The following is a 27,243-nucleotide window of genomic DNA, read 5'->3' as shown; positions in this document are numbered from 1 at the left end:
CCCTTGTCCACTCATTACCTCCCAGAGCTCCAGTTTCCCTCTGTGCCAAAAGGGGACCATCCTCTCCCCTAAGGGGATGGTGTGAAGGATAAACGAGGCGGCAGAAATAAGCAAATAAAGGATGACTGTGACTATTATTGCTGTTGTTATTTCAAACTATTCCAATAGAGGCTCAAGAGGGAGGGAGTCGAAAATGCAAGCTTTTTCGGGGGATCAAACTAACTCAAGCCCCACTTCTAAGGCGTCTGGGGAGACCTTTGTCCGCGCTCGACCCCGCCGCCGCCCGCGGTCCGCGCCACCTTTCCCGCGGCGGGCGCGGGGCGGGGCAGCCGGCGGCGCGGGCCGGGCGGCGGGGAAGGCGGGAGCGCGGGCGCACCGGCGGGCCGCGGCTCCCAACGGCTCGGCTGCGCTCCGCTGGCCGCGCGGGACCCCGACCATCGCAGCCTCTACCACAGCCGCTGGCCCAGCCGCGCTCGCTCCGGGCCGACTCACCCTCCACGCGGGACAGGGGGGCGCGGCGCGCAGACCCGAAACGCCCCGCACCCGGCCCACTCCCCCCTCCCAACCCCCAGCGGTCCCAGCAGGTGGAGGCACCCGGCGCGAGCGCTCCCGGCTCCGAGGGCTCCCTCCGGCCACGCGCCGCGCCTATGCGCGCGGGCGCAACTTTCTTAAAGAGACAGGTGGCCCGAATCCGCGTCTACCTGGTGCCCCGACTCGGCCTCCTGGCCCGTCCCCCCTTTGGGGAAGAGAAGGGGCTGCTACAGATCTCCACACCACCCACCTCCTTTTCCCCTGGGCAGTGACGGATTGCAAATTTTAATGCACCCAGCATCCTTTTGCAACTTAATTCTTTTGGCCTAAATCACCCTCCCACTGCTCCTCAACGCATGCTCGCAGGCGTGCAGCTGGGGCCACTGCTGGCAAAGTTTGAAGAGGGGTGTCCCTACCCCTGCACCATACCCCACTCGGAGCCACGGGGCGTGCAAGGCTCGCTGCTGGTGGGAAACGCCCGTTGCAATCCCCTTGACCCTGCCCTGTAACTGACCCTTGGGGAAAAGCCCCCCGCACAGCTACTGCGCATGCTCTGAGCTGGACAGCTCCAGAGAGGGAAATTTAAAAACGGTTCGAGCTGCGACGGCGGCCAAATTGCAGAACGCGAGGGGCGAGCGCGAGGGAGTCCCCCTCAGAAACCCCATCCCGCCCCAGGAGCGCCTGCGGCGGCGGCCCAGCGAGGATCGGCTCCAGGTACCGCCTTGCAGGGTTGGCTTTGCTCCCTCCTCCCGGGCAGTGCCCTGCATTGCGTTTCCTGGGGGGAGACCCGGGGCAGGGGCAGCGGGGGGCTGCCTCTCTTTGCCCCCCTTTTCTCCTTTCCAGGGGTCCTTGATGACTTTGGGGGCGGATCTGAGAGTCTAGTGGGTTTCTGTGTTCGTTTCAGCCTCTGAGTTTGAGAAACTTAGGGAAGATTTCTTTTCAAGGTTAAGTTTGTGTGCAGCGGGGGCTGAGGAGGTGGAGTGGGGAGTTGGGTTGGGTTTCCAGCAAGGGCATGTGGCATTTTTGAAGGCATTTCCAGGGCGGGAGCCCTGCGGAGATTATTCCCTTTGCAAGTGGGAATTTGGCTCCCCCAGAGAAACATACATGACACATCAAACTGTCCTTTTTTGTTTATTTTTTCCAAAGTGGTCAAGCCGAGCCGTGGTTGAAAACACTAGGCTTGGAAGGGAATCGGGTTTTTCTGCTTCCTATTTTGCAAGTCCACATTATCCAAGACTTGACATTTGGATTCTAGAGGCTTCCTCTGCCCTTCCCCCATTAATTTGAAAGAACCTGGAATTTCATTCCATTCTCTTCATTTGCTTCTAAAGCCCTGTAGAATTGCCCTGGGAAAGTGACCTGTGACACCCAGGAATCCTCTAGTACTTTTTTTTCATTTATCTTTATTGGAATACAATTGCTTTACAATTTTTTTTTTAAAGTGTTCTGTTAGTTGTTTGAGCTCCATCCTTCTGAACTGTGGGAAAACTATGAGTTTTCTGCCCTGTCCACATCGTTGCTGATGGGAGCTTTGTTTTCTGCTTGTCTTTTCCCCAAGGAGATGATAGAAAGTGACATCTCACCCATGATGTCAGGAATTATTCGAAACTCAGGGCAAAATCACCACCCCTCTCCACAGGAATACAGGTGAGGGCTTCAACAATAACAAATGATAGCTTTTTGAATTGTTTAAAGTGTTTATGTGCTGGTTACAGTTTGTGAAATTGACCAAGAACTATGGTTACATTAAATTCTGTGATTTTGCAGGAGAGCTGGAAGATTTGGGTTTCGAAGGTGGTCTCTCTGAGGGTGTGTGACTTGTGGCGTGGGGCAATGGGACCACTGAAAGCCTGCAGTTTTTTGTCCCCTCCTGGGTGAGAGGCTGGGCAACTGGGTAGATGTTAAGAGGACAATAGCAGTTATTGCTTCTCCTCCAGTGGTCTTAACAGGGCTCCAGGAAATGCCCCCCGAGAAAGGAGAAAGGGCTTGTCCAAGGTCACCAGCAAAGGGAGGGAGGAGGAGAAAAAGGAAGTATCGCAGCCTCTCTCCCTTGAGCCACTGAAGGGCTGCCCTGGTTCCCAGTGCCCCACCCACAAGGCAAGTACCGTGTCCATGGGTAGAGGGGGCACAGCCCAGATTGTGGAGTGGGGACAGGACAGGGGCTGGCCTGGGAAGAGCAGGCTGTCACGTCAGCTCAGCCCTGTTTCCCCAGCGGCTGTCTGACCTCCCGGAGCCATTGCAACTCACCAGCGGTGCCTTTGGCGAAGACCGAAGCCCCCAATTAGCGGGTGGCTGCTTCCCGAAGGCTGTGAGCCTGAAGGCTGCCTTCTGAGGCCCGAATGAGGCCACACATTCAAACAAATATTTGCGGAGAGACTGCTGTGGGCGGGGCTGGGACCCCAGATGTGGGCCAGGCACACAGCAGTGTGTGGGCACCTACTGTATGCCCAGCTTGGGAGGCTGCTCAGATGAGCCCCCATTGTACAGGTGAGGAAACTGAGGCTCAGAAAAGTGAAATGGTTTTCCCAAGGTCGCACAACCAAAGACCTATGGGCTTCCTTTCTGCGCTGAAAGGGTTTAAATTATGGCAAGTGGGCTGGGGACAGCCTAAGGGTTAGGAGCTTGGCTCTGGAGTCAGTTAGAATCCCAGCTTCTCTGGTTGTGTGGACCTCTGAGCCTCAGTTTCCTCATCCATGAAATGGGGACAGAAATAGTACCTACTGCATAGACTTGTTAGAAAGATTAAATAACAATTTAACTCTATCACTTGCCAACTATATGATCTTGGAAAAATCCTGGGGGTCCAGCTGTTCCTTTCCACATGGATTCAGGGCTGTTTTCTTATGTTAAACAGCATAAACAGAAGGCAGAATAACAAAATAGCAACAACAACAATAATAATAGCTGGTGGTTTCTTAACCCTTTAGTACCTGCCTGCCCTGTGCCACAACCACCCTATGAGAGTAGCACTCTTGTGCCCATTTGGCAGATGAGGAAATCAAGGCTCAGCCAGATTAAGTGACATTACAAGATGATGCAGGTAGTTACGGGGACAGTGGGGACTCGAACCCTAGGCTGTCCCACCCAGAGGGTACCATGACCACCGCCCCCCCCCCATGCCCCACTGGTGAAGAGCGCATGGGGTTGGAACAGAGCAAGTTTCTCCACCACCTCACAGCTGTGTGACCCTGGACAAGTCACTGCCCCTCTCTGTGCCTCAGTTTCTTCATCTGGGAAATGGAGCAATGAAAGAGCCCAATTTGTGGGTCACTGGGAGGATCCTGTGCTTCCATCTAGAAATGGTGTTCAGCCAGGCCTGGGGTAGAGTGCTTTCTCATGGAGGGGAGATTTTATGATTATACAGAGACTCCCCCACCCCTTCCAACCACTCCCATTTTTCTCCCTGAATAATAGCCCAGGAGAAGTTTATGGGCTTCTCATTCCCCCTCCCACATCTCCAGAGAATGACTCTGAGGACCACTAGTGCAGCCTGGTTCCAGCCCCCTTGCAGCCCTCCATGCAGCTGCCTGCCCCTCCATCCCCAGGGGCTGAGTTTGGCCGTTAAGCCTCAATGGCTGTGTGCAGGGAGGGTGGGGGGCGTAGCAGCTGGAGGCAGCTGCCCTGTCCCCAGGGAGCTGTCGAGAGTCAGTGGCCCGGCCTAGACAGCAAATGGGCAGCAGCATCCCGCTAACAACAGCTCGTGCTCAACGTGGGTTCGCTGCTTTCCCCTTGGCTCTAAACTAGGAGGGAATCCACTCTTAGGGGCACTAGGAAATAATGAGAGTTATTAAGCACTTACTGTGTGCTAACTCCTTATTTTAGAGGTCAGATCTAACAACCTCCTTTTACAGATTGGAAAACTGAGGCCCAGAGCTGCAAAGGGAGGCAGGCTGCTAGCTCCTCGGAACTTCAGCTTCTCCCAGGGCCGTGCAGCTCAGTGGTTATCATTACAGAGCCTTGTGCCGGGTGTTTATTCCCCAAACCCTCAGTCCCTCCTCTAATAAAGGAGGTGACTTTGGGCAAAACCCTTTCCCTCTCTGGACAGTGGTTTTCTCATCAGTGAACCACAGTGCCAGGCACACAGTAGATACTTTATAAATATGCATCGGATGGAGAGATGGATGGATAAATATCACATGAGAAATAGCACATCCACGGAAACTCAGGGAAGTTTCACTCTCAAGTGATGACAAAGTCCTGTCCCGTGGACCAGGGCAGGCGGACACCACCTGCCTTTCCTCTTAAGCCTCCCACTGCATTGACTGTGGGGGACGGTTTACCCCCATTCCAGAGTGGCTCCACCCATAGGTTGTAATCTCCGTGGGTGAGGGGCTCCATATGGCAGGAGCAGTGACCATCTGAGCATCTTTACAACCCTGCACCCTTCAGGGTGTTCAGGGTGGCCAGAATAGCTCCTTAGCCCACCCTCGGACAAGGAAAGAGGGGTAGCCTTCGTGGGGTGCAGTCCTCCTTTGGGGTCTTGTGTTTCCACCCCTAGAAACACGCACACAGCATGCCCACGCACACCAAGTCCTGAGCCAAGTTCTAAAAAGGAAAGAGTCTCTTTTCCAAATTCCTAATCCAATCATGTCACATTACGCTCACTCTTGGCCCAGTTGGGAATTTCTAAGCTTGCTAAAATGGCATTAGATTTTCTTTTTCCTGTAAACGGTTAGGAAAGATATTACAAATGATACGTTCGCTAAATAAACAGCTCCGTGAAATGTTTAATCCCTTTTGTGTAAAGGTTGGATTGTAAACAAGAACAGTTGCTAACGATGTAACAATTTCTTACTAACCATATCTCCAGAAGGCAGGTAAAACCTCCTGGTTATAATCATAGCGGACGTGCCTCTCTGTACTGCAGGGATGCTGATCTGACACCCCACTCCCGCAGAGACAGTATTTTCTTGGCAAACCCCTCCTAGTAGCCATGAAAGGTCAGAGGAGAAAAGAAAGAAATGTGGTTTGAGTACCTGCCTGGTGCCCTTTCTTACAGGTTATCTGATCTTATCCTCACAATTTCCCTTTGCGGTGGGAATTCTTATTCCATTTTACAGATGGGAAAACTGAGGCACAGAGATGTGAAGTGACTTGCCCAAGGTCACACAGCTACAAAGGGGTTGAGATAGGACTCGAACCCCAAACAGGTGTTCCTTCCACTGCACAATTGCTGTCTCAACTCTGGGAATTCCCAAGATAGGAAATAAAGGGTTAAATGTGGGCTCTGCCCTGAGAAGGCAGGAGTAGACAAGAGAGTTAAAATTAATGAGTGATCTCAGGAATCTATGCCATGGGTAGATACTGATGGCACTAGTCATTCCCGTGGATGGAAACACTGGGAGATGTTGGACTGGTCTGGGAGGGCTTCCTGGGGGAGGGGGTGTCTAAGCTGGGCAGGAAATGGATAGAGATTGGGGAACATAAGATGTGTTGGAGCTGAACTGGGCTGGACTGGGGGGGATCCCTCTTCCCTTTCCTACTCCAGCACGTATGGAATAAATGCCCACAGGGTGCCTGGCCCTTTGGTGGGTGCTGAACAAAATAGAGAGCCTCTCCATCCTTGCCCTCCTAGAGTGGAAAGACTAGAAACATGTATAAATGAATATACCTCATGGCAAAATGCTAAATGTTCTGCAGACACAACACAGGAAAGACCACCAGGGGTGGGGGTGACCAGGGAGGACCTCTCAGAGGAGGGAAATTTTAGGCTATGGCCAGAAACATGAGAAAGAGCCAGCTGTGAATGAGTGCATGGAACAGCATTCCGGACAGAGGGAACAGCATGTGCAAAGAGAACATAGAATGTTTGGGGACCTGAAAGATGGACAGGTTTGCTAGAGGAAAGGGGAGAAGGAAGGAAATGGCCAAGGACCAGATCATGGCAAGGAGCTCGACTCTTACTACCCCGATGGATTTTAAGGACAGTGACAAGTTCTAGTTCTAATGTCCCTTTTGAAAGGTTGCTCTGAATTCTGGGTATGAAATCCATCCATTCCACAAACACTTGCCTAGCACTCGAGCCACATACTGTACCACGTCCTGCAGTGATTTACCTACCCTGAACCAGGAAGCAGGCCAGGCCCTTTGATCACCTCTATTCTACACCTGAGAAAACTGAGGTTCGAAGGCATTGAGTCACTTGCACAAGGACCCCCATTAGGAGTGGAGCCAGGACTGGAATCCAGGCCCCCCCTGGGCTCACCCCATCCAGTGCCCTACTCTCCCGGCTCATCTTCCATCCCTCCATGGGATTAGCTAACACGGCTGATCAATTAAGGATATTGTTAATTAATGTTATCAGCTTGGTCCCCTGGCCAGTGCAGAATGGCAGCCATGGACTCCAGTTGTATCTCACTTTGCCCAAGGCTACCACAGAGTCCCCCGACCAGTGGCCCCATCACCATGGAGGCACCCTGCAGCCTGATCCTTCTAAAAATGACGTGATAATGGTTTGCCCTTCCTGCTTATGTCTTGATTTGTTTCAGCCATACTGGCAGAACATCGAGTGAAGAGGCTCCAGGGTGGGTGGTTTAAGTCCCAGCTCCTTTGCTGACGTGCTGTGTGGCTGAGGGGTATCCCTTCCTCTCTCTGGGCCTCAGCCATCCCATCTACGAAATGGGCATGACAAATAGCCATCCCACAGGCCGTCAGGAGACGAGGGAGATGCAGACCTAAGAGGGCTGGCAGGAAGGTGGGCATGCCACGGGGCAGACTCCCCCTTCTTTGAATCCCTAGGTCAATTAGAAAGTTCTCTCCTTGGAGAGAGGGAACTGTGTCTGTCTGCCAGAACAGGGCCTGGCAGGTAGGAGTTCAGGCAAAATTTGTGGAATGAAGCTGGTGCTTCCTGAGTGTCGGGTACTCTGCACGTTGACCTCTCCACGGAGCCCACTTTACGCTGAATCCATACTCTTCGGAGGACGTTGACACTAATCTGAACCACTAGCACGCAATACACATTGATGGGCTGGGCGCCCTACCTGAACTATCTCATTCAGTCCTTACAGCCACCAATGAGATGTGTGCAGGCGTTAGCCCTCCCATTTTACAGATGAGCAAACTGAGGCTCAGAGAAGCAGATGACTGCAGACAAATCTCACAACTACTAAGTGACTGAGTGGGATTCAAAGCCAGGCCTGGTGGACCCCAGAGGCTACCCTCGTAACCAACTACACTGAAATGCTGCAAAAAGAGAAACACGGGAGCCAGGGCCCAGGCTTTCTAGCTGAGATGGGCTCAGAATGTAGCATTACGGAGGGCAGGCCTGGGCCTTCTGATAAGCCCAGAACCTTTAGAGCAAAACTCATTACAGGAAACACAGGTAAAGTGATAAGCATGGAGGAAGCACTTGAGAAATGGCAGCCCCATTATTGCACTGACAAGAAAGGGTTATCACTCTGATGTCGACTTTCCCGGGGTACCACCTGGCTCCTGACCAGGGTCTGCCACCTCTCAGACCCTCCATGCCGCAACCCCCTCAGAAGGGGACTGTACCCTTCAGCATTTCACTTCCCGGCAGAGGTGGGCTGCCCACCTCTACAGTCTTCCACCCCACGTGGCCCTGCAGGTGGTGTGTCCCAGTGGCCGCCCCATGGAGATGGAAGGGGTTCAACCCCCTTGTGTTCCAGATGGGGAAACTGAGGCCTGGGGAGGGTCAGGCTGGAGGTGCTGAGGCCAGTACCTGGGGCCACTGCCAAGAGGCTGCTGAGGCGAGTTCACCTGGCTTGGCCTCACCTTTCCTATCTGTGAAAGGGGATGATGATGCCCTCTGGGCGTGTGCGTGCGTGCGCGTGCGTGCGTGCGTGCGCGCGTGCGTGCGTGCGTGCGTGTGTGTGTGTTTTAATCAGGAGAAGATGGATGTGGCCGAGCTTTGAAATGAAATGCCTCCTGTATGGGCGGGGAGCTGCGAGTGAACCCTTTTATTCAGAAGGGGACTCTGGAGTGCTACCTAGGTCTTTTTCTTTTCTTTTTGCCCCCAAAGCTTTCTATTCACTAATGAGGATCCCCTGCTGGTGACAAATCCTCCACTTGGTTTGAGAAGGATGCATGGCCAGGGGTCCCCTTTGGAACCCTTGAGGTAATAGCTTAACCTGCTTTTTCAGGTTAAACTGAAATCAGATGCTTCATCTGATATGATGCTTAAATGGACTCTTAATGTGTTCTCAACAGCCCCCTTAGGGTAGGTGCTATTATTATTATTATTCCCATTTTATATGCAGGGAAACTGAGGCCCAGGGCAGGTGATGGTCATACAGCCAGGAAGAGGTCAGGCCCGGGCCCACCTGTCTTGGGGTTCACACCCACTCCTAACCTTGGGGTGCTACTCTGCCTTCCTAGAGCCCTAGGACCAGTGGGACCCTGCGGGAACTTCTACTCTGCCAGTAATGCTTTATAGATGGGGAAACTGAGGCCTGGAGAGGGAAAGGGGCTTTTGCCCAAGATGTTAGAACTTTGCAAATGCAACCAGGGATTTAGCTGCAGACTGCTCCCCTGAGTTACAGGGTCTTTGTATCAAAAGGAACCTTGGAGGTTGCTTAAGGCTCATCTTTCATCCAACAGGGGCCTGACAGGCCATCCCTTGGCTCCTACTTGCATGCTCCCAGGATGGAGAGCTCACTACTTCATGAGTTGCCTCTATGCAGCTCCAGTTTTTACAGAGCCCTTCCCCATAACTTCCTCACTGGTGGGTGGGTGGGGTGGAGGACCCTTTTACACCCACATCTAATAAAACTCAAATGTTTTATTAAATGTCCAAATCCAAATCAAATGTCCAGTTGTCTTAAGGCAAGGTAGAAACACCACAGACTGTTCCACCAAGATTGAAGAATGTTCCAGAAGGCTGCCGCCTAGTAGGATGCTTTGCGATGATGGGAATGTGCCACATTTGCCCGGTCCACTATGGAAGCCATTGGCCACGTATGGGCACCAAGCACTCGAAATGTGACTGGCGTGACGAAGAAACTGCATCTATCATTTTATTTAATTTTAGTGAGTTTAAATTTAAATAACCACCTGTGGCTCCCTGTCAGGCAGCACAGTGCCTGGATTTTCTAGAACTCACAGAGCACATTTCTTCAACTGTTCCTTGTAGGGCAGAGAGAGAGGACGGTGGGGCTGTAATCAACCCAGGCTCTGGCTGGGGGACCCTAGACAGGCCTGTTTCTCCTGGGCCTCAGGGTCCCTACCTGGCAAATGGGAAGGTAGTAATGGTAACATACCTCCCTGATCAGGCTCTCTTGAGGATGACGTGAGATCAGTCACTTCCATTAGGGACAAGGTGCACCCCGGGGGCTCACTCACCCCAACCTGTGTCCACAGGCTGTAATAAGATTCAATTTTATTTAACTATAAAATTAAATAAAATTACACTGAGTCTTTCACCCCCGCCTGGGCCCCGGGGGCAGTAGGGGTGGGACATCTAGACAGCTGGATCTGTTTGCTCACTTGTCCAATCTTTGAGCAATTATTAAGCACCCACTGTATGCCCGGCCCTGTGATGGGCTCTGGGTGTGTGGCCCCTGCCAGGGTGCAAGGGTCCTGCTTTACCATCAGCACCCAGCAGCGAACTTGGCCCCTGTCCCGGCCTCCTCTTTGCCAGACCTGGGGCCCCCCAAGATCTGGGAGTGCAGCCCCTGTCCTCCCTGGGGACATCAGCCAGGTTCAGAAGGTGGAAGCTTGTGGCCCACTAAGGGGCTCCCTGGAGCTCAGAGAAATGGGGGCTCAAGTGAGGGGATGATGACAGGTCCAGAGAAGGAGAAGGGAAGGCATCCTTTGTGAAAGAAGAGAAGATACGCAGGCACAATGGAGGGTGCTGGAGGAGGTGGGAACATTTGGTACCCTGGGGCCCAGGGCCCGTCACACACTACACCCGTGTCAGAGCATGGGGTCACCTGAGCTGGCAGAAGGGTGTGGCGGGGGCCATGGCTCCCCAGCACTGGGCGTGTGGGAATTACCTGGGCGCGGGAGCATGGGTTAACTGCTTTCATCCCCTGAAAGCCTGGCTCAGTGTCTTTAAATAGTGCTGACACTGGGGACACAGGAATGATGGGTGAATGAGTGTGTGGGACGGAGACGGGTCTGCAAGAGATCTGGGGGCCCTGGATGCCGCATCAGAGAGAGATGGGACAGGAGAAGAGGATGCTAAGAGGTTTGCTAAGAGCCTCTTGTGAGCGCTTTGCCTCTGTCATTGTTACCCCACTCTGCAGAGGAGGAAACCGAGGCTCAGGAAGGTTTGGAAGCAGGTCTGATGTCACCAGGCAGGACAAGTGGGGCCAGGACTTCATCACTGGGCACCATTGACACAATGACAGAGAGAGAGAGACAGAGAGACATACACAGAGACAAACACAGAGATACCAGCAAGGAAAGAGTGGGCGAGAGTCAGAACAGAGGGACGGGGGTGAGATAGCAGCGGGGGCGCGGTGGGGAGAGCGGAGGGAGCAGATGGAAGGAGCTGTGTCTCTGAAGTTTCATAGTTTTGTTCTCCTTGTAGCTTCCTCTGGAGGTGACCCTGGGTGGGGAGGCATCAGCGACATGGTGACCTGGGGCTGGCTCTCCTCCTCACCCAGAGATGCAGAGAGTGAGTAGGACAGGTCTTGGGAGATCCCAGGGCGATGGGGCTAGGTTTGCCTCTTCCTTTGCATTGCAAATATCCCATCATTTTCCAGCAGATGAGAAACCCACTCAGGAGACTGACACAGGGTGTCTCTGTCTCTGTCTCTCTCTCTCTCTCACACACACACACACACACACACACACACACACACACACACACACACACACACACACACACACACACACTCCAGGGAATAATCCCAAACCCTCGCAGATGACAGGATGGTTCACAAGCCACTTGGCCTCCACACCAGCAAGCTGGTCTCAGGCAGGGTATAAGATATTACAGCTCATATTATCATTTGTGCCCATTTTATAGGTGGGAAAACTGAGGCTAGGGATTAAGTGCCTTTCCAAGGGCTATGGCTCAGAAGCCATGGTGGCTCCTGAACCAAGAAGTCTTTCTCTTGTCACAACTGCCAAGGATCCCATGGTTTATGCCACTTAAAATGAAGTGCTAGGAGAGGGCAGGAATGGGGCACACGGGGACACCTTGAACGAGGGGATTCTAGGCATTGGTAAGGGAGAGGTTTGGGGGACCTTTACATGCCACCGTGGAGAGGGGGCTTTGTGCCTCTTTGCAAGGGCACAGGAGGGTGGGAGAGGAGACAGAGATGGTCAAGGCCCCGGGCCGGCAGTGGGTATGGGACACTCCCATTTAGGCCCTAGAGCATCACCTCCTGGTTCCTGTGACACACAGTGAAGAGGTGCCTGGATGCCAGGTGAGCCTAGGGGGCAGCAGGACATAAGCCAGGCTTTGGGGCCCGCAGACTCCATCACAGAGCTCTGGGGCATCCACAGCCATCTCAGGAGACCAGCAGGGCCAGCTGGGCCAGACACGTGGAAGCAGGCATTCTGGCCTGAACTGGAGGGGGGACCAGACCACCCTGGGATGCCTGAGGCAGCAGGGGAACAGGACCTGGCTGCCCACCCCCAGAATGAGCAGCAAACCCCCAAGAAGGGAGAATGGGGGCCAGGCCTGTGCCAAAAGTTGAACACACACTGGCTCATCTGATCCCTGCAACAACCCAGGGAGATGTGGTCTGTTCCTCTCCCATTTTCCAGATGAGAAAATGGAGGCTCAGGGGCCAGAAGTAACTTGTTTGAGGTCTCACAGACCGGGGGGGGGGGGGGGGGGGGGCAGGTCATAAGGACTTGAACCCAGACCCATCCAACCAGAGCCTGAGCTGTGCCGAAGCCCCTACCACACCCCCTCAGGGCTGCCCTCCCCCCAGAGCTTAGGGAGGCACTAAAACACAGCTTCCCAGGCCCCACAGCCCCAGGGTGGGATTCCAGGGTCTGGGATGGACCTTGGACTCTGCATTTGAACCAGCCCCTGGGTGATGGTCATTCACACAGCCCCAGCTGAGAGCCGAGGACTCAGGGTGGGGCATCTGCCTGAGAGGATATCAGGTTCTCTGCCTGTGGTGCTGCAGGTACAGCCCAAGATGTCAGCAGATAGACCCGAATTCGAGTCCTGGTCACAATTTTGCTTTCACCAGTCTGGCCTCAGTTTCCCCATCTGTAAAGTGGGGCTGTCTGTTCCCTATCCTTGTCCTGAGGCTGTCTCAAGGACTCAAGGGGGCAGAGGACAGCTAAAAGTGCTGGATGTGACAGTCACTGTCAAGCAGTTCTCTGGGTTGGTGGCCTGGGGTCAGCCTGTTTCAACTGGCCAAGCAGGCATTTAAGTAGTGCCACTGTGTCCTGGGATACAGGGTGATGGGGGGGCTCAGGGCCAGCCCTCAGCGAGCCAAGGGGCAGGATGTGGGCAGAGGGATGGCAAGGCAGGACTCACTGGCCCAGGGAGCAGTCAGGATGCAGAGGGGGTCCCTGAGCTTGGGGTCTGGGTGGCAAAGACTTCCCGGAGGAGAAGGTACTCCTGGGCTAGGAAGGGCCACGTGGGAAGCCAGGAGCCCCTGCCCTGGTCGTTTCCTGGAGTATGACATTGGAAGCAAACTGCCTCCTTTCTCTCGGCCTCAGTTTCCCCATGGGTAAAATGAGGGGTGGGGTCAGGTGATGTCTGAGGAGACTGGCATTAAGAGGCCAGAAGACGGAGTTTGAAGTGAGCCTCCAGGGATAGGCACAGTTTGGGTGGGGGAGGAAGAGCCAAAAGGGCTTTCCTAGCATGGAGGTGGGGCCATGGGGTGTTGGGGCTGCTGCTATGAGGGAAGGGGAGGCCCAACAGGGCTTACAAACAGCAGGAAAAAAAGAAAAGAATGATCAGAAGAGCACCATTAACTCAGCCCCTACCACACGTGCAGCTGTGTGCTAAGCAGTTACATTATGTGATTCTCACTCTGGGGGAAATAAGCTCAGAGCATTTGTGAGCTCGGGGCCTCAGTTTCTCCATCTGTAAAATGGGCACATCATGCAGCCCAGCATCTGGCATACAAGAAGTGCTCAGTAAGTGGAAGCCGCTAGTGGTAGCTGCAGCAGGGGAAGGTCTGTGTGACCCCAGAGCCCAAAGCTTTGATATATTTCCAGTCCCCTGAGGACTTGGCTAATATTATCATTAACATTAATATTGATATTAATGACAGCAAAGTCAGACATGGTTCCAGGTCTTTTCATGCAACTCTATGTTTAATCCTCAGCATACCCTATGTGATAGGAACGATTATTTTAGCCCCACTTTACAGATCAAAAAGTGAGGCTCTGTGGTCATCCATTTACAATGCTTGGTGTCAGTTTATCTCTTGTAAAAATAAAATACAGTGCATGTGTGTGAAAAAAAAAAGTGATATGAGAGAAAAGAAAAAAAAAGGATATAAGGTCTTTCTAAGGTTACCCAATTAACACTGTCTCTCAGTCTTTGTATTAATACTCCACCTATTTCCTTGTGCATTAAACTTATAGTTATTTATAAATTCTTAATAATTGTTTTTGTGTAGTTCACAGCTTTCACAATCATTAGTTATTGTGGCATATTACTTTTGTAGTAATAAATATACATTATTTAAAAAAAAACAAAAACTGAGGCTCAGAGAGGTTAAGTCAGTGGCCCAAGGGCACACAGGTAAGTGAAGATCAGGAGTAGAGCCTAGAGTCCAAGCTCTTAACTAACACATAACCTAACAGATTCACCCTGCCGCCAGAGATCCTGCTCCGTGGTGATGCCCAGGAACCTGGTGTGTTTACAAGTCCCCCACCATTCAGGGGGCTCTGATGGGCCCCCCTCTTGAGAAACCTGCCACCAGGGCCTCATTTCCACTCCTCCCTGAGGCCCCAGCACCAGGTAGAGCAGCAAGGACACTGGGGAGCCATAGCAGGTTACTGAGCGGGAGTGGAGCTCGTACCACCAGATGCTGGGAGGTCGGCTGGCCGTGGGGTGAGGAGGAGCCTGGGTGGGGGCTGGCCAGGCTCCCCCGACAGCTACAGCGGGCGGCACGTCAAGCCCTGCCCCTCAGCCTCACCCCATGGTCTCCACGGGCCTGACGGGACAGATGGCATCGCCCAGGCCTGGCCTGTGGCTGTCACTTGTCCAGATGAGTTATGAGTGGGTCAAATGGGCGGCAGCCGGGGGGGCTGTAAAAACAATTGCAGGGAGACCCCAGTACAATGGGAGCCACGTGCCATGGGGGCAACAGTCGTTTGTCACACAATGGGCCGCCAGGGGACAGCAGCCGGGCCAACTGCTGCTACGGACACGGACCAGCCGAGTTTTCAAATCGTTTCCAGGCCCTGTTTTCCTACGAGGCAGCCAATCACCGTGGCAGCCGGGTGGTCACCTGATGCCAGCTTGGTGGGCTGAGGGCCCAGGCCCGGCTACAACCGAGCAGCGGGTGCCATGGCAACGCTAATTGTGGCCCTAAAACACAAGGAAAGAGAGAGCAGGAGAGATGGGAAGGAGGGGGGAAGAGAGACAGAGTGAGGGAAGGAGAGAGAACACAGGCCTGAGGCAGCCATGCAGATGGCAGGAGCGGGTGGAGACTGATGCCCCAGCTGGGTCCACGGTCACGTGCATGAGAAAACCACAGGCTGCGTCCCTCTCTCTCTCTCTCTGAGGCCCCAGGACACCTAGTTTTGAAACCTGGAGTTTAGAATTTGGACTATGGGCCTCTGGGCAACAGACCAGAAGGCGCCTGGCCTGCGGGGCCTCAGGTGTGCTGGGTGTGGCGTGGGCTCCTGGCCGGTTTGCAGCCACATTATAACACGGGCAGGATGCTGCCGTGAGGCCCAGGGCCCTGGAGCTGTGGGGCGAGCATGACTTCAAGGGCACCGGGGAGCCATGGTTACCCCAAATTGGGGTACCTGCCTGCTGTCCTCGGTGGGCAGACTTTCTTTCCATAGAAAGCTATGCTTTTGCTTGTGAATCAGTTGAGGGTTGGTGGGTGTGGGTCCTAACTGGAACCTCCAGGGGCTGCCTGGGGTCACGGTGAAGAGTTCAGGCTGGGCTCCCAGCCCCACCCCTTCCTGTTCCGTGTGGCCTTGGGCAAGTGACTCAGTGCCCTGAGCCTCAGTTTCCCCATCTGTGAAATGAGAATAATAATAGCACCTGCCTCATCAGGTGACTGGGGTGTTCCGTGGGTTAATACCTGTGAAGGACGTGATTCAGTACCTGGCACATAGTAAGTGCTCAACAGACATTAGTGCTTATTACTTGGGGGTAGGGACTGAGTAAGACGTGTTAAGTGAATAAAGGAAGGGAAGATTTGAGGGTGTGCGATCTGGCTGCCAAAGGGGGATCTCTGGGAGTGGGTAGATTGGAGGATTAGGGTGGCTTGGGGGAGGTGAGAGGCTAAAGGGGGTGATTCCAGAGGTAGGCGAGCGCCCCAAGAGCTGGCCTGAGCTCCCCACCCCTGCCCGAGCTCCTGCCCCTCCCCGCAGGCTCCTGGCCGCCACCAGCAATGATGACCTTCCTGGGGACCTGCAATCACTGTCGTGGCTCACGGCCGTGGACGTGCCGAGGCTGCAGCAGGTGACGAGTGGCCGTGTGGACCTGGGTGGCCCCAGTGCGCCACACGCGCACCCAGGTAGGCGCGGGGGCGGGGTGGGGTGGCGGGGGAGGGGCGATGCCCAGCACTGCCATCCACCACTGTGTGGCCGTGGCCAGGTCACCCTCTCTCTCTCTGGGCCTCTGTTTCTTCCTCTGTAAAATGGGACTAACTCTACCTTCCCCAGGGGGATGTGGTTTGTTCATAGTCATCACTGTGTGCCAGGCGCTGTGTGAGCTAAGTTTTCAGCAACAAATAAAGACAGACCTTCCCTTACCCCTGTCCATCCTGAACACCTAGAGCAGTCAGCAAACGATGGTCTCCGGAACCAAGTGCAGCCTGTGGCCTGTGGCCTTTGTGTTAAGATTGCTTTTACATTTTTCAAGGGTTATTAAAAAACAAAGAAGGCAGATGACATGGCTGGCAGAACCTAAAGTATTTGCTGTCTGACGCTTTACAAAAGTTTATTTCATTTACCTCTAAAAAGTAAAGAAGTACTTTGAGGGGGAGGAGAGATAAATTAGGAGTTTGGGATTAACATATACACACTATCATTGATTATATATAAAATAAACAACAAGGACCTACTGTATAGCACAGGGATCTATACTCAATATTTTGTATAACCTATAAAGGAAAAGAATATGAAAAAGGACATATAGCTATGAATCACTTTGCTGTACACCTGAAAGTAACACAACGTTGTAAATTAACTACGCTGCAATTTTTTTTTTTGGTTGCACTGGGTCTTAGTGGTGGCAGGCGGGCTCCTTAGTTGTGGCCCGTGAGCTCTTAGTTGCGGCATGCATGTGGGATCCAGTTCCCTGACCAGGGATCGAACATGGGCCCCCTGCATTGGGAGCGCAGAGTCTTATCCACTGTGCCACCAGGGACGTCCCTACGCTGCAATTTAAAAAAATGATCATAAAAAAAATTTTTTTTTAAGTACTTTGACTTCTTCCAAGAAAGTGCTGAGCTCAGGACCTGGCACACAGTAGGTGCTCAGTAAATGGCAGCTAGTTGCAGTCAAAGCAAGTGGATTAAATGTTTAGAGACAAAGAAAGTGTCAAAGAAAAACAGTCAACTAAAACAATCACTGCAGTGCATGCACTAGGCAGCCTTCCTTCCCCAAGACGGAGGATTAACTGTACACAAACACTGGGTTTGCTTCTGTCCTCTTATGAGTGGTTCTCAAGTTCCTATATTTTATAAAGCTATATTCTTAAAATAAAACACAGATGCTACAAGCAGGAATATATTGTTCTCACAGACTTCTGTATTTCTGTGCTAAAATTAATGGAATCAGATTTTTAGATAAGTGTAATTTTCTCTCCAGCAGACCAAGTGGTTACATCTGAATTGAATGCCTGTCAGTGATCAAAAGAAACTCAAAAAATGGACCAGAGAGAGGCTTTTGGTATTTAAAAATAAATATGCCGTGGTAATTTTAAGCCAGAAAAAGAAAATCACCACAGTACATTAAAAGTACCCGTAGTTGAAAAATTAATGCCTAGGAGTCAGTCTTTCTTTCTTTCTTCCTTTCCTTCCTTCCTTCCTTTCTCTGTGCTGCGTGTGGCATGTGGGAATCTTAGTTCCCCAACCAGGGATCGAACCCACTCCCCCTGCAGTGGAGGCACAGTCCTAACCACTGGACTGCCAGGGAAGTCCCCAGGAGTATGTCTTTCATTGGACAAATTGTTCTTGGCCAAGTAGCAGGGGTCAGCAAACTTTCTATAAAGGGCCAGTAAATATTTTAGACCCTGTAACCCAGATGGTCTCTGTTGAAACTTTCCAACTTTGTCACTGATGTGCAAAACCAGCCATACACAACATGTAAGTGAATGGGTGTAGTGTGCCAATAAAACTTTATATAAAAAAACATGCTGTGGGGCTTCCCTGGTGGCGCAGTGGTTAAGAAGCCGCCTGCCAATGCAAGGGACACTGGTTCGAGCCCTGGTCCAGGAAGATCCCACATGCCGTGGAGCAACTAAGCCCATGCACCACAACTACTGAGCCTGTGCTCTAGAGCCCATGAGCCACAACTACTGAGCCTGCGTGCCACAACTACTGAAGTCCGTGTGCCTAGAGCCCATGCTCCGCAACAAGAGAAGCCACCACAATGAGAAGCCCGTGCACCACAACGAAGAGTAGTCCCCGCTCGCCACAACTAGAGAAAGCCCATGCGCAGCAACGAAGACCCAACACAGCCAGAAATAAGTAAATTAATTAAAAAAAAAAAATGCTGTGGGCCAATTTGGCCTAGTGGCCAATAGTTTGTCAATCCCTGATCTAGAACCCCAAGGGACAGCTGTGTGACCTTGGGTGGGTGCCTTCCCCTCTGAACCTCCTTCCTCATCTGCAATGAAAAGATAATAAAACTGCCCTCATAGGATGCTGTGAGGACTCGATGCAGAAAGTACCTCGCACACAGTAGATGTTCCGTAGATGTAAACTGTGAAACAAGCAAGCCCCTTCCATCACTGCACACCTCCTGCGTGCCTGTCACTATGCCAGGTGTTTGGAGCACTGAGTCACATAAAATAAGGTCCTGGCTCTCAGGGAGCTAAGGATCTGGTCAGACAGAAGGACAAGGCAGACAGACCAAAGCACAAAGGATGAGCCCAGGTGGCAGCCAGAACTCAGAGGAGAGCTGAAGGCCCCAAGGCAGGACCACCTTGTACATCAGCTTTGCTGGATTGGAGGTGGCTACCTAAAGGCAGGCTGGTGCAGTGAGAATCCGTGGCAGATGCAATGTCTGTCACAGGCCCAGCACAGGAGAAGGGGGTACATCTGCTATCCCTGAGCTAACGCTTGGCAGAAGAGCAGATAGGGGCCGGCAGCTGGTAGGAACCCACTCTCCCCCACTATACCCAGAGGAGTAATTTGTCAAGTACCTACTATATGCCGGGCCCCAAGGGTGGGGGATGGCTCCATTCTCTGTAGGTGCCCAGGGACTGAGCTGTCCCTGCCCGCAGCCACCATTCCCCCAGCCTGGGCATCTCTGTGCTTCCTTCATCCAGGTGCCTTGGCCAGGGCAGCTGACCTGCACGTGGGAGCCGCCCCAGGTGCCCTGCTCCATGGCCCAGCTGGCATGGCCCCCCAAGGCATGCTGGGTCTGGGTCACCTGACCAACCAAGGAGCCAGCGTAAGTGCCACCACAGGGGTCAGGGAGGGAGGGGGGTGTCCGACAGGGCTGGAGTCCCCCTTGACCCTCCGTCTCCTTCTCTCCCGGCCCCAGCAAATGAACCAGTTCCCTGTGGGGGGCCAGCCCGCATCCAGCCTGCAGGACCCGCCACAGCTGTACTCTCCCACCTCCCAACCACAGTTCCCGCTACCCCCGGGCGTCCAGCAGGTACCGGGGGCTTGGAGGGGCCCTGGACTCAGAGGCAGACACTCCTCACTTGGACTGGCGAGGGACTGTTCTGAGCCTCAGTTTACCTACATGGAACATGAGAATAACATGCTTCACCATGTCATGGGGTTGTCCATTCGGCTCCCCCGAAAACCCTGCGGTGGGCGGAGACAAGATGGTCTGCTGGGGGTGTAAACCCTGCATCTGGCTCTCTGAGGTGGGGTGGGGCGGGGTCATCGTGAGTGACTGATGCTCTCTCTCACCGTCTCTCTCTCTGCCACTCTTCCCCGTCCCCACCCGTGGGAAGTGCGCTCCTGTGGGCCTGTATGGTTCCCCGTTTGGGGCACGGCCTCCCTACCCCCAGCCCCGCATGGCTGTGCATTCATCTCAGGAACTGCACCCCAAACACTACCCCAAGCCCATCTATTCATACAGGTGAGGTCCAGGGGGGCTGGGGCTGTGGGGACCTCAGGGAGGAGAGGGGTGAGGGCTGCCTTGAGGGCACCTCAGACAGCTGGGTGTGGTGGCCCAGGCTTCCAAGGGGGAGGTTTCGGGGAGTGGGGGACCCCCAGGTGGGACTCGTTCGTAGGAAGGACCGTCATGTGGTCAGTCAACCCCCAGGGTTGAGAACCCACCCCAGACACAGAGCCCAGCACTCTACTCTGTCACTCACAAGCTGTGTGGTCTTGGGGAAGTGGCTTGGCCTCTCTGAGCTTCAGTTCCCTCTGATGTAAAAAGTCATCAAATAATAGTATTATGTACCTCACAAGATTTTGGGGAGGGGGGTAAGCAGCCTAGTGAAAGTCTAAAGGCCCATTAGTTATGGGAAATGGATAGAAAGGAGGAAGAAAAGACAAGGTTTCTCAAATCGGTACCAATGGCTGAGCTCAGGGTCAAGGTCAGCGGGTGGGAAAGACATAGGGCCAGGAAAAGGTATCAAGAGCTAACACTATGTGTAGGGGCTGGAACCAGTAGGATTAAGCAGGGCCAGCTTCCTGGCAGAGGAGGCTTAGGCTGTCAGCCTGAGATGACTTCATGCCTGGCCTGCCCCACATTTTGCCTCCAGCTGTCTGATCGCCATGGCCCTGAAGAACAGCAAGACAGGCAGCCTGCCTGTGAGCGAGATCTACAGCTTCATGAAGGAGCACTTCCCCTACTTCAAGGTGAGGGGCCCAGCCAGGGTAGGGATGTTGGAGTAGCTCTGGCCTCTCCCTGGCACTGCTAGAACCCAGGATTGGCCCCGGGCCAAACGGGACCACCCTTTTAGTCCCCTAGTTATGTCCATAGACACCTGCAATGTGCACTCACACAGACATGGGCCAAGAAATCCAGAAAGAGAAGGGGGCATTTGAGTTGGGTTCTGATGGATGAAGAGGAGTTCACCAGGCATCCCAAGGGGCAAAGGGTAGAGGGCCAACCTAGTTATTCAGCACAGATTCAGTAAAACATAATGATGCTACACACAGACTTGGTGAGAACCTTTGCCTCTCTGAGCCTCAGTTTCCCCCTCCGTGCCTCAGTTTCCCCCTCTGTAAGATGGGGAGAATGATACCCAGCTGGCAAGGTTAGTAAGGATCTGCATGTAAAGGCACTGGCAGCTCCGGGCACCTGGTTGACCACTAGTAAGAGAGAGACAGAGAGAGAATAAAATGAATAAGGTATGAGGTGCATTGCAATATCTGGTTACCTAACAATAAAGTATGAGCATTTATAAAAATGATCAGCATTTAATGCACTCGACCAGTTATCCACATATTAGCATCATCTTGCTTGCTTCCTGAGTGGGAGAGAAAGAGCGGGAGATCTGGCAGCCCTGGGCCTTGTCCTCATGTCTTAACCACTGCCCAGAGCTAAAGTGCAGCTGACCCATGTACCATCAGGGCATGGACCCTCCCGTTTGCCACTTTGCCCCCCTGCTCTCTCTTGTCTTCCTGACTCGAGGTTGAGCATTGGACACTGACATCGTCCCCCTGCCCCTCTAGCCCTGAGTCTGAGATCCCCAAGGAGAGAGAGGGTTCAGAGGGGCGTCCCTGCAGGGGTCTCCCACAGGCCCACTTCTCCCCACAGACGGCTCCCGACGGCTGGAAGAACTCAGTGCGACACAACCTGTCCCTGAACAAGTGCTTTGAGAAGGTGGAGAATAAGATGAGTGGCTCCTCGCGGAAGGGCTGCCTGTGGGCCTTGAACCTGGCCCGCATCGACAAGATGGAGGAGGAGATGCACAAGTGGAAGAGGAAGGACCTGGCCGCCATCCACCGGAGCATGGCCAACCCCGGTGAGGCCCGGGTGCCCCGCCTCACACACATACACACACACACACACATCCCCACCCGGCATCCTGCCCATCCCACAACGAGCCCAGTCACCATGGCGGGGACATGGGCGCCTGGTGACCATCCCCCCTCCCCTCCCCTGAATACCCGTCTCCTCTCCATCCCTATGTGGTGGCTGGTCCATTGAAGGGTCTGGTCAGAAACGTGAACAGCTGTAGAATCTCGCTAACAACCCCAGTTTCTCCCACAGACATGTCGAACGAAACACCCATGGGAAAGCACGGCTTCCTTACCTTTCTTACCACATCAGTACAGATTCCCAAAGTAACAGAACAATAATACCCAGTGTGGGCTAGGATGTGGAGAAATCAGCAGCATCATGTACAATTGCTGGGAACGTAAGCTGTGAAACTTTTCCAGGGCAAAGTAATGTAGCGAAACCTTGCAAACTTGGTCCTCCAATTTGGTCCACTTATTCTACTCATCAAAGATTTGATCAAAAGGTTTAGGAACAAAGTTATCCATCATGAAGTGATTTCTGATAGTAAAAAATTGAAAGCAATCTAGACATCCTGCAATAGGGGATTATTTAAATAGATGTAATGTTATACCGTGCAAGTATTAGAGATAAGAATATTTTGGGAATATAAAGAAATGCTCCCAATACAATAAGTGAAAAGAGGCAGGTTATGAATCAATATACACAGCATGATCACATTCTAAAATTCTAAAATATATCCACACCCATTTGTGTTTATGTGTGTGTGTGTGTGTGTGTATACATATATATACATACACACACACACACACACACACACACACACACACACACACACACGGACTGGAAGAAATATACCAAAATCTTTACTGTGAATGGAGAGACCACTGAAAATTTTTATATTCTTCACGTTTCTCTATTTTCCAAATCTTCTACCCTGTTCGTGAATTACTTTTAGATTAGAAAAAAAATATTGTACCCGCTTTTTTTTTTACTTAAGAGATGGAAGCTGGGGACATACAAGTGACATATGAATGGAAAGAGTGACATGGGAGGCTAATGCCACCCAGCCTTAGGAATATTTGGCCTGGCCCTGTGAATGTCATCGTGTTTGAGGTTTGAGTATCAGGGGGGATGGGAGTCTAGCTCAGAGATAAACAATTCAGTAAGATGGGGAGAAAGACCATAGCAGGATCCACTAGGCCCTCAGCTGAGAGCTCCGGGGTCTGGTTCGAGATCCAGGGCCCATCCTGACACATATTTGGGGTGACGGCTAGGGCAGGCCATTTCACCTTCTAAATTCCAAGTGTCCTCGTTTCTAAAATGCGTGCAACCCAAATAGATCCTGGGACCCTAGTGATCCAGTCTCAAAACTGTGTTGTAGTCAATGAGACACAAGCCAACAACCAAAAAGAATTCAAGAGTAATTTGCGTCTTGTTCTATCCAAGAGCATTAAGGAGGATCCGGGTTTCAATCCACAGCAACGCTTCATGTCTCTTTAGCAGCAGGGAGTGGCTAGGACCCCTTGTATGTTAATAAATTTTGTCCCAATCTCGTGGGATTTGTAACCTCTGCCTTACCTCCCTCTCGTAGGGCTGTGATGAGGTTTAAGTGAAGTCCTAGAGTTACAGGATTGTCCTGTAAAACACTGTCCCCACGGGAGGAGCCCATGTTATCTGAGACTCCTCTCACTCCTCAAAGACCCTATGTAATCTGTGATTTCACTCCACTTTCACAACCCTGTGCACAGCGTGTGATGCCATCTCATAGATGAAGCGGCTGAGGCCTAGAGAGTCAGGAGGCTTGCTAAAATCACTGGGATGTGAATCCAGGCCTGGGCTGGGGCCCAGAAACCATAGGGTGGCTTCTGATGAGTGACCTCTCCCACTTGCCTGCAGAGGAGCTGGACAAGCTGATCTCGGACAGGCCAGAAAGCTGCCGACGCCCTGGCAAGCCAGGGGAGCCCGAGGCCCCCGTGCTGACCCATGCCACCACCGTGGCCATGGCCCACAGCTGCCTGGCCGTCTCCCAGCTCCCACCCCAGCCACTGATGACCCTGTCCCTGCAGTCGGTTCCCCTGCACCACCAGGTCCAGCCCCAGGCACATCTCACCCCAGACTCTCCTGCCCCGGCCCAGACCCCACCCCTGCACGCCCTGCCGCACCTGAGCCCCAGCCCCCTCCCCCAGCCCACCGTGGGAAGGGCGCCTGTGGACTTCATCAACATCAGCACCGACATGAACACCGAGGTGGACGCCCTGGACCCCAGCATCATGGACTTCGCTCTGCAGGGTGAGGCTGGAGGGAGTGGGGGAGGGGCACAGAGGGGGGAGGGGCACAGAGGGGGGAGGGGCAGCCCGAAAGGTCAGGGAGGGCAAGGGAAAGGAGGGCGGTCTGCATTTACCCCACAGCGCGTCCCTTCAGAAAACACTTCCCAACCACCTGATCCTAGCAAATTCCAGCAAGCATTTAGTTAGCACTTGCGGTATACCAGGCCTTGTGCCAAGCACTTCAGAGGCACCATCCTGCAACAGTCCTGGGAGGCCACTGCCATTTCATATTCCCATTCTGCCGATGAGGAAACTGAGGCCAAGAGGAGTGAAGTCACTGGCCTGAGGTCGCCCGGCTAGTAAGTGGCAGAGCTGGGATTTCAACCCGGGCCTCTCTGACCCCAAACTTTCAACCAGGAACTGCTTCAACCTGCATGTGCCAACCTCGTGCCAGGTCACACTCTGACCCACATGGTCATCCTCAATCCACGGGGAACGAATGAATGAATGAGCAAGGGGAGTTCAGGCTTCAGTGAAGGCTCATAAGTCATCTGTTCGCTAACACTGGTGCGCCTACTGTGTGCCAGCCAACGGCCGAGAAATCCTCTGCCCTCAAGGAGTTGCGTGTCTAGTGAGGGAACTGGACGAGGTATCAGGTTAGTTAGTTAGCAAGTTAGTCAGTTATAGCTGTGAAATGGGTATGTCTGAACTGCCCTGCTTCTCCGCCTGGATTACCGTGCAGTTAAAACGTGCTGGGAAAATCATGGTTTTGTCCCCTGGCTTTGACCGTGACGGTACCACCTAACGAGGGCCGAGCGTTTCCCACTCATCGCCTAGTTTCAGCCTCTCAATCCTAGGCGGTGGGTTCTCTGATCATCTCATTCCCTCCCGAGGAGCCCAAGGCTCTGAGATGGTAGTGACGTTCCCAAGGACGCCCAGTGGAGAGGGAAGGGCCGGGAACGCTGGCTCCTCCAAGCTGTCCTGTGACGCGTGACTTTAAACACCACACGTGGTCTCTGCCCCAGCCCTAAGACGGCCTTCGAACTCGGGTCCGTTTGACATGAACGCTCTTGTCTTTGAAAGGGAACCTCTGGGAGGAGATCAAGGATGAGGGCTTCAGCCTGGACACACTGGGCGCCTTCGGAGACTCCCCACTGGGCTGTGAGCTGGGGGCCTCGGGCCTGACCCCCGTCTCCGGCGGCAGTGACCAGTCCTTCCCAGACCTGCAGGTGACCGGTCTCTACAGCACCTACTCGACCCCGGACAGTGCGGCCACGCCAGCCGTCACCTCCTCCTCTCAGTACCTGGGAGCCCCGGGGAACAAGCCTATAGCCCTGCTTTGAGCCCACAGCCTCGCCTGCCCCAGAACCTGGGCCCAGGAAGGATGCTCACCGAGCCGGGTGTTCCTGCAAGAAAGGCCCCTCACCCTCCCACAGGCCTCTGAACGGTCGCTGGGACTGCTGGCCGACAGGGCAGTAGCTGCTCTCCTCCCTGACCTCCACGGGAAGTTTCTGGGGCCTCCCCAAGTCAGGAGGACAGAGGAGAGCGGACAAGCATCCCCGCCTCCCCCACTCTTGACGCTTCTCCGAGGCTGGAGATGCGAGGCCTAGCCGAGCTGAGAACAAGGTCTCTCTAGACTGCTTCCCCAGTCTGGCTCCCAAACAACCTGCAGCCCGCCTTGGGACGCATTGGTGTGCCATGCAAACACCCCAGGGGGAAGGCCTTTAATTTATTATTCTCCTAGGACGAAACACCTGCCTTAGCCTCCGGCGGACAGGCCCTGAGGCTGGGAGCGGGGCTGGCAGACCGTACGACTTCCCTTGGACTGGAGCAACTTGAACTCTGAACCAGGCACCTGCCCCGCTGGCCTCCGGGCCCCCTTCTCCCTTAGTCCGTTAGGGTTTCACAGAGCGAATCCCTGGGCCATGCCGGCCACTGTGACCCTGCGAACATTTATTTATATTTATTGGAGCACGTCCAGGCCACTTCTTCAAACTCAGCCCGTGGCCCCTGGCACAAGACTCTATGGTCCCTCCCGGCAGCCCAACGATCCTAACTCCTAAATTACCCGCGCACCACGTCTCCAACTGGCTCTTCAGCTCTTTGCGGCCTTGGGCTGCTTTTTAGAACAAGCAAGCACTTTTGATACTGGGAAATATCCTATTTTTTAAAATTAGAGACCAGATATTTTTCTAACCGTTCAGTCATGATTCGAATCTCTTGCCACGTGTACCTAAAAAGAGAGGCGCCCTAGTTTTGAGCGCTGGAGGCTTCAAGTCAGGATGGGAATGGGAGGAATGGCAGGGGGCTTTCTGTACTGGAATTGAAGACACCCCTGATGGAAAGAAAGTAAACTGTGAACCAGGTAAAACTTGACCCACGTAGCGAGTGGGGCTGTCGAGGCCGCAATGCAGAGTATTTATGGGTACTTTTTGGCCTGTCTCACTGCCCCGTGACCTTTTTTATGTTTCTTTCCCCCCTCTTGTTGCCAGTTACTGACTTTCCAAGTGGCAGGTTCTGCAGACAGTCGGGTTAGAGGGGACCCAGGTGAGTGGGCTGGGACCAGAGGAGGTAACCAGGGATCAGCCTACGGCAGCAGCTTATACCACTGTCCTGACCAACATCTGGGAGTTCCTGAACCCTAGAGCCAGAATTTTCTGATTCATCCACAGCCACCTGGGAGGCTTGGTGTTCAGGCCTGTCTCAAAGGACCATCTCTAACTTCTTCCTAATTCTGGAACTTTCCACCAAGCATCACCATCGTTACACACAGCTCAGTGCTGCCCGTCTGACTGGCACTGCTCAGCTGCTTTGTGTGACGTGACCTGCCCCCCGCCGAGAAGATGTCTGAGTCATTAAGGAAGACGCGTGTTCGGGTGATGCCAGGACTGTGTACCATTGTGGTGGAGAACCGTCTTCTGTCAATAAAGGCTGAACGCAGCTCTGTGGCTTGGGTGGGTGGGTGGGGTTGACGGGGGAGGGAGGGGTAAAGGACAACAGCGCCCCTCGACCCTCACGGCGGAGACACCCCCCTTACAGATGGGAAAACCGAGGCCCAGAGAGGCAACACTGAGCCCAGGTCTTCTGATGCCAGGTTCCCATTGTGCCAGACACTGGGAGGACTTTGTCGTTATCGGTAAAATTAGCCTGGCCGCCGGTCACCATCCCATGGTGCCAGGCTCTGGATGGGCATTCGCTCAGGCAGTGATGTGAACCCCGCTTACTGTTCAGAAGGCGAGGCTCAGAGAGGTTGGGTAGGACTTGGGGTCCA

At 53.4% G+C, this 27,243-nt stretch overlaps 2 protein-coding genes across 6 annotated transcripts in view; one reads left to right on the top strand and one right to left on the bottom strand.

Moving 5' to 3' along the window:
* MYO1H (myosin IH) overlaps positions 1-27,243 on the bottom strand; it is a 141,986-nt gene that overhangs the window by 112,258 nt on the left and 2,485 nt on the right. The gene's annotated exons all lie outside the window — the stretch shown is intronic.
* Positions 1,706-25,923, top strand: FOXN4 (forkhead box N4). The gene is made up of 9 exons (XM_079942467.1): positions 1,706-2,178; positions 15,973-16,118; positions 19,100-19,224; positions 19,321-19,431; positions 19,739-19,866; positions 20,498-20,594; positions 21,499-21,706; positions 23,602-23,994; positions 25,056-25,923. Exons 1-9 carry the CDS (start codon positions 2,054-2,056, stop codon positions 25,313-25,315), a joined length of 1,593 nt encoding a protein of 530 aa, XP_079798593.1. The 5' UTR covers positions 1,706-2,053; the 3' UTR covers positions 25,316-25,923.

This window comes from Stenella coeruleoalba (assembly GCF_951394435.1).
Source record: "Stenella coeruleoalba genome assembly, chromosome: 14".
NCBI classification, from domain to species: domain Eukaryota; kingdom Metazoa; phylum Chordata; class Mammalia; order Artiodactyla; family Delphinidae; genus Stenella; species Stenella coeruleoalba.
The sequence above is the reverse complement of the archived record's forward strand: the minus strand, read 5'-3'. Positions and strand labels throughout refer to the sequence as shown.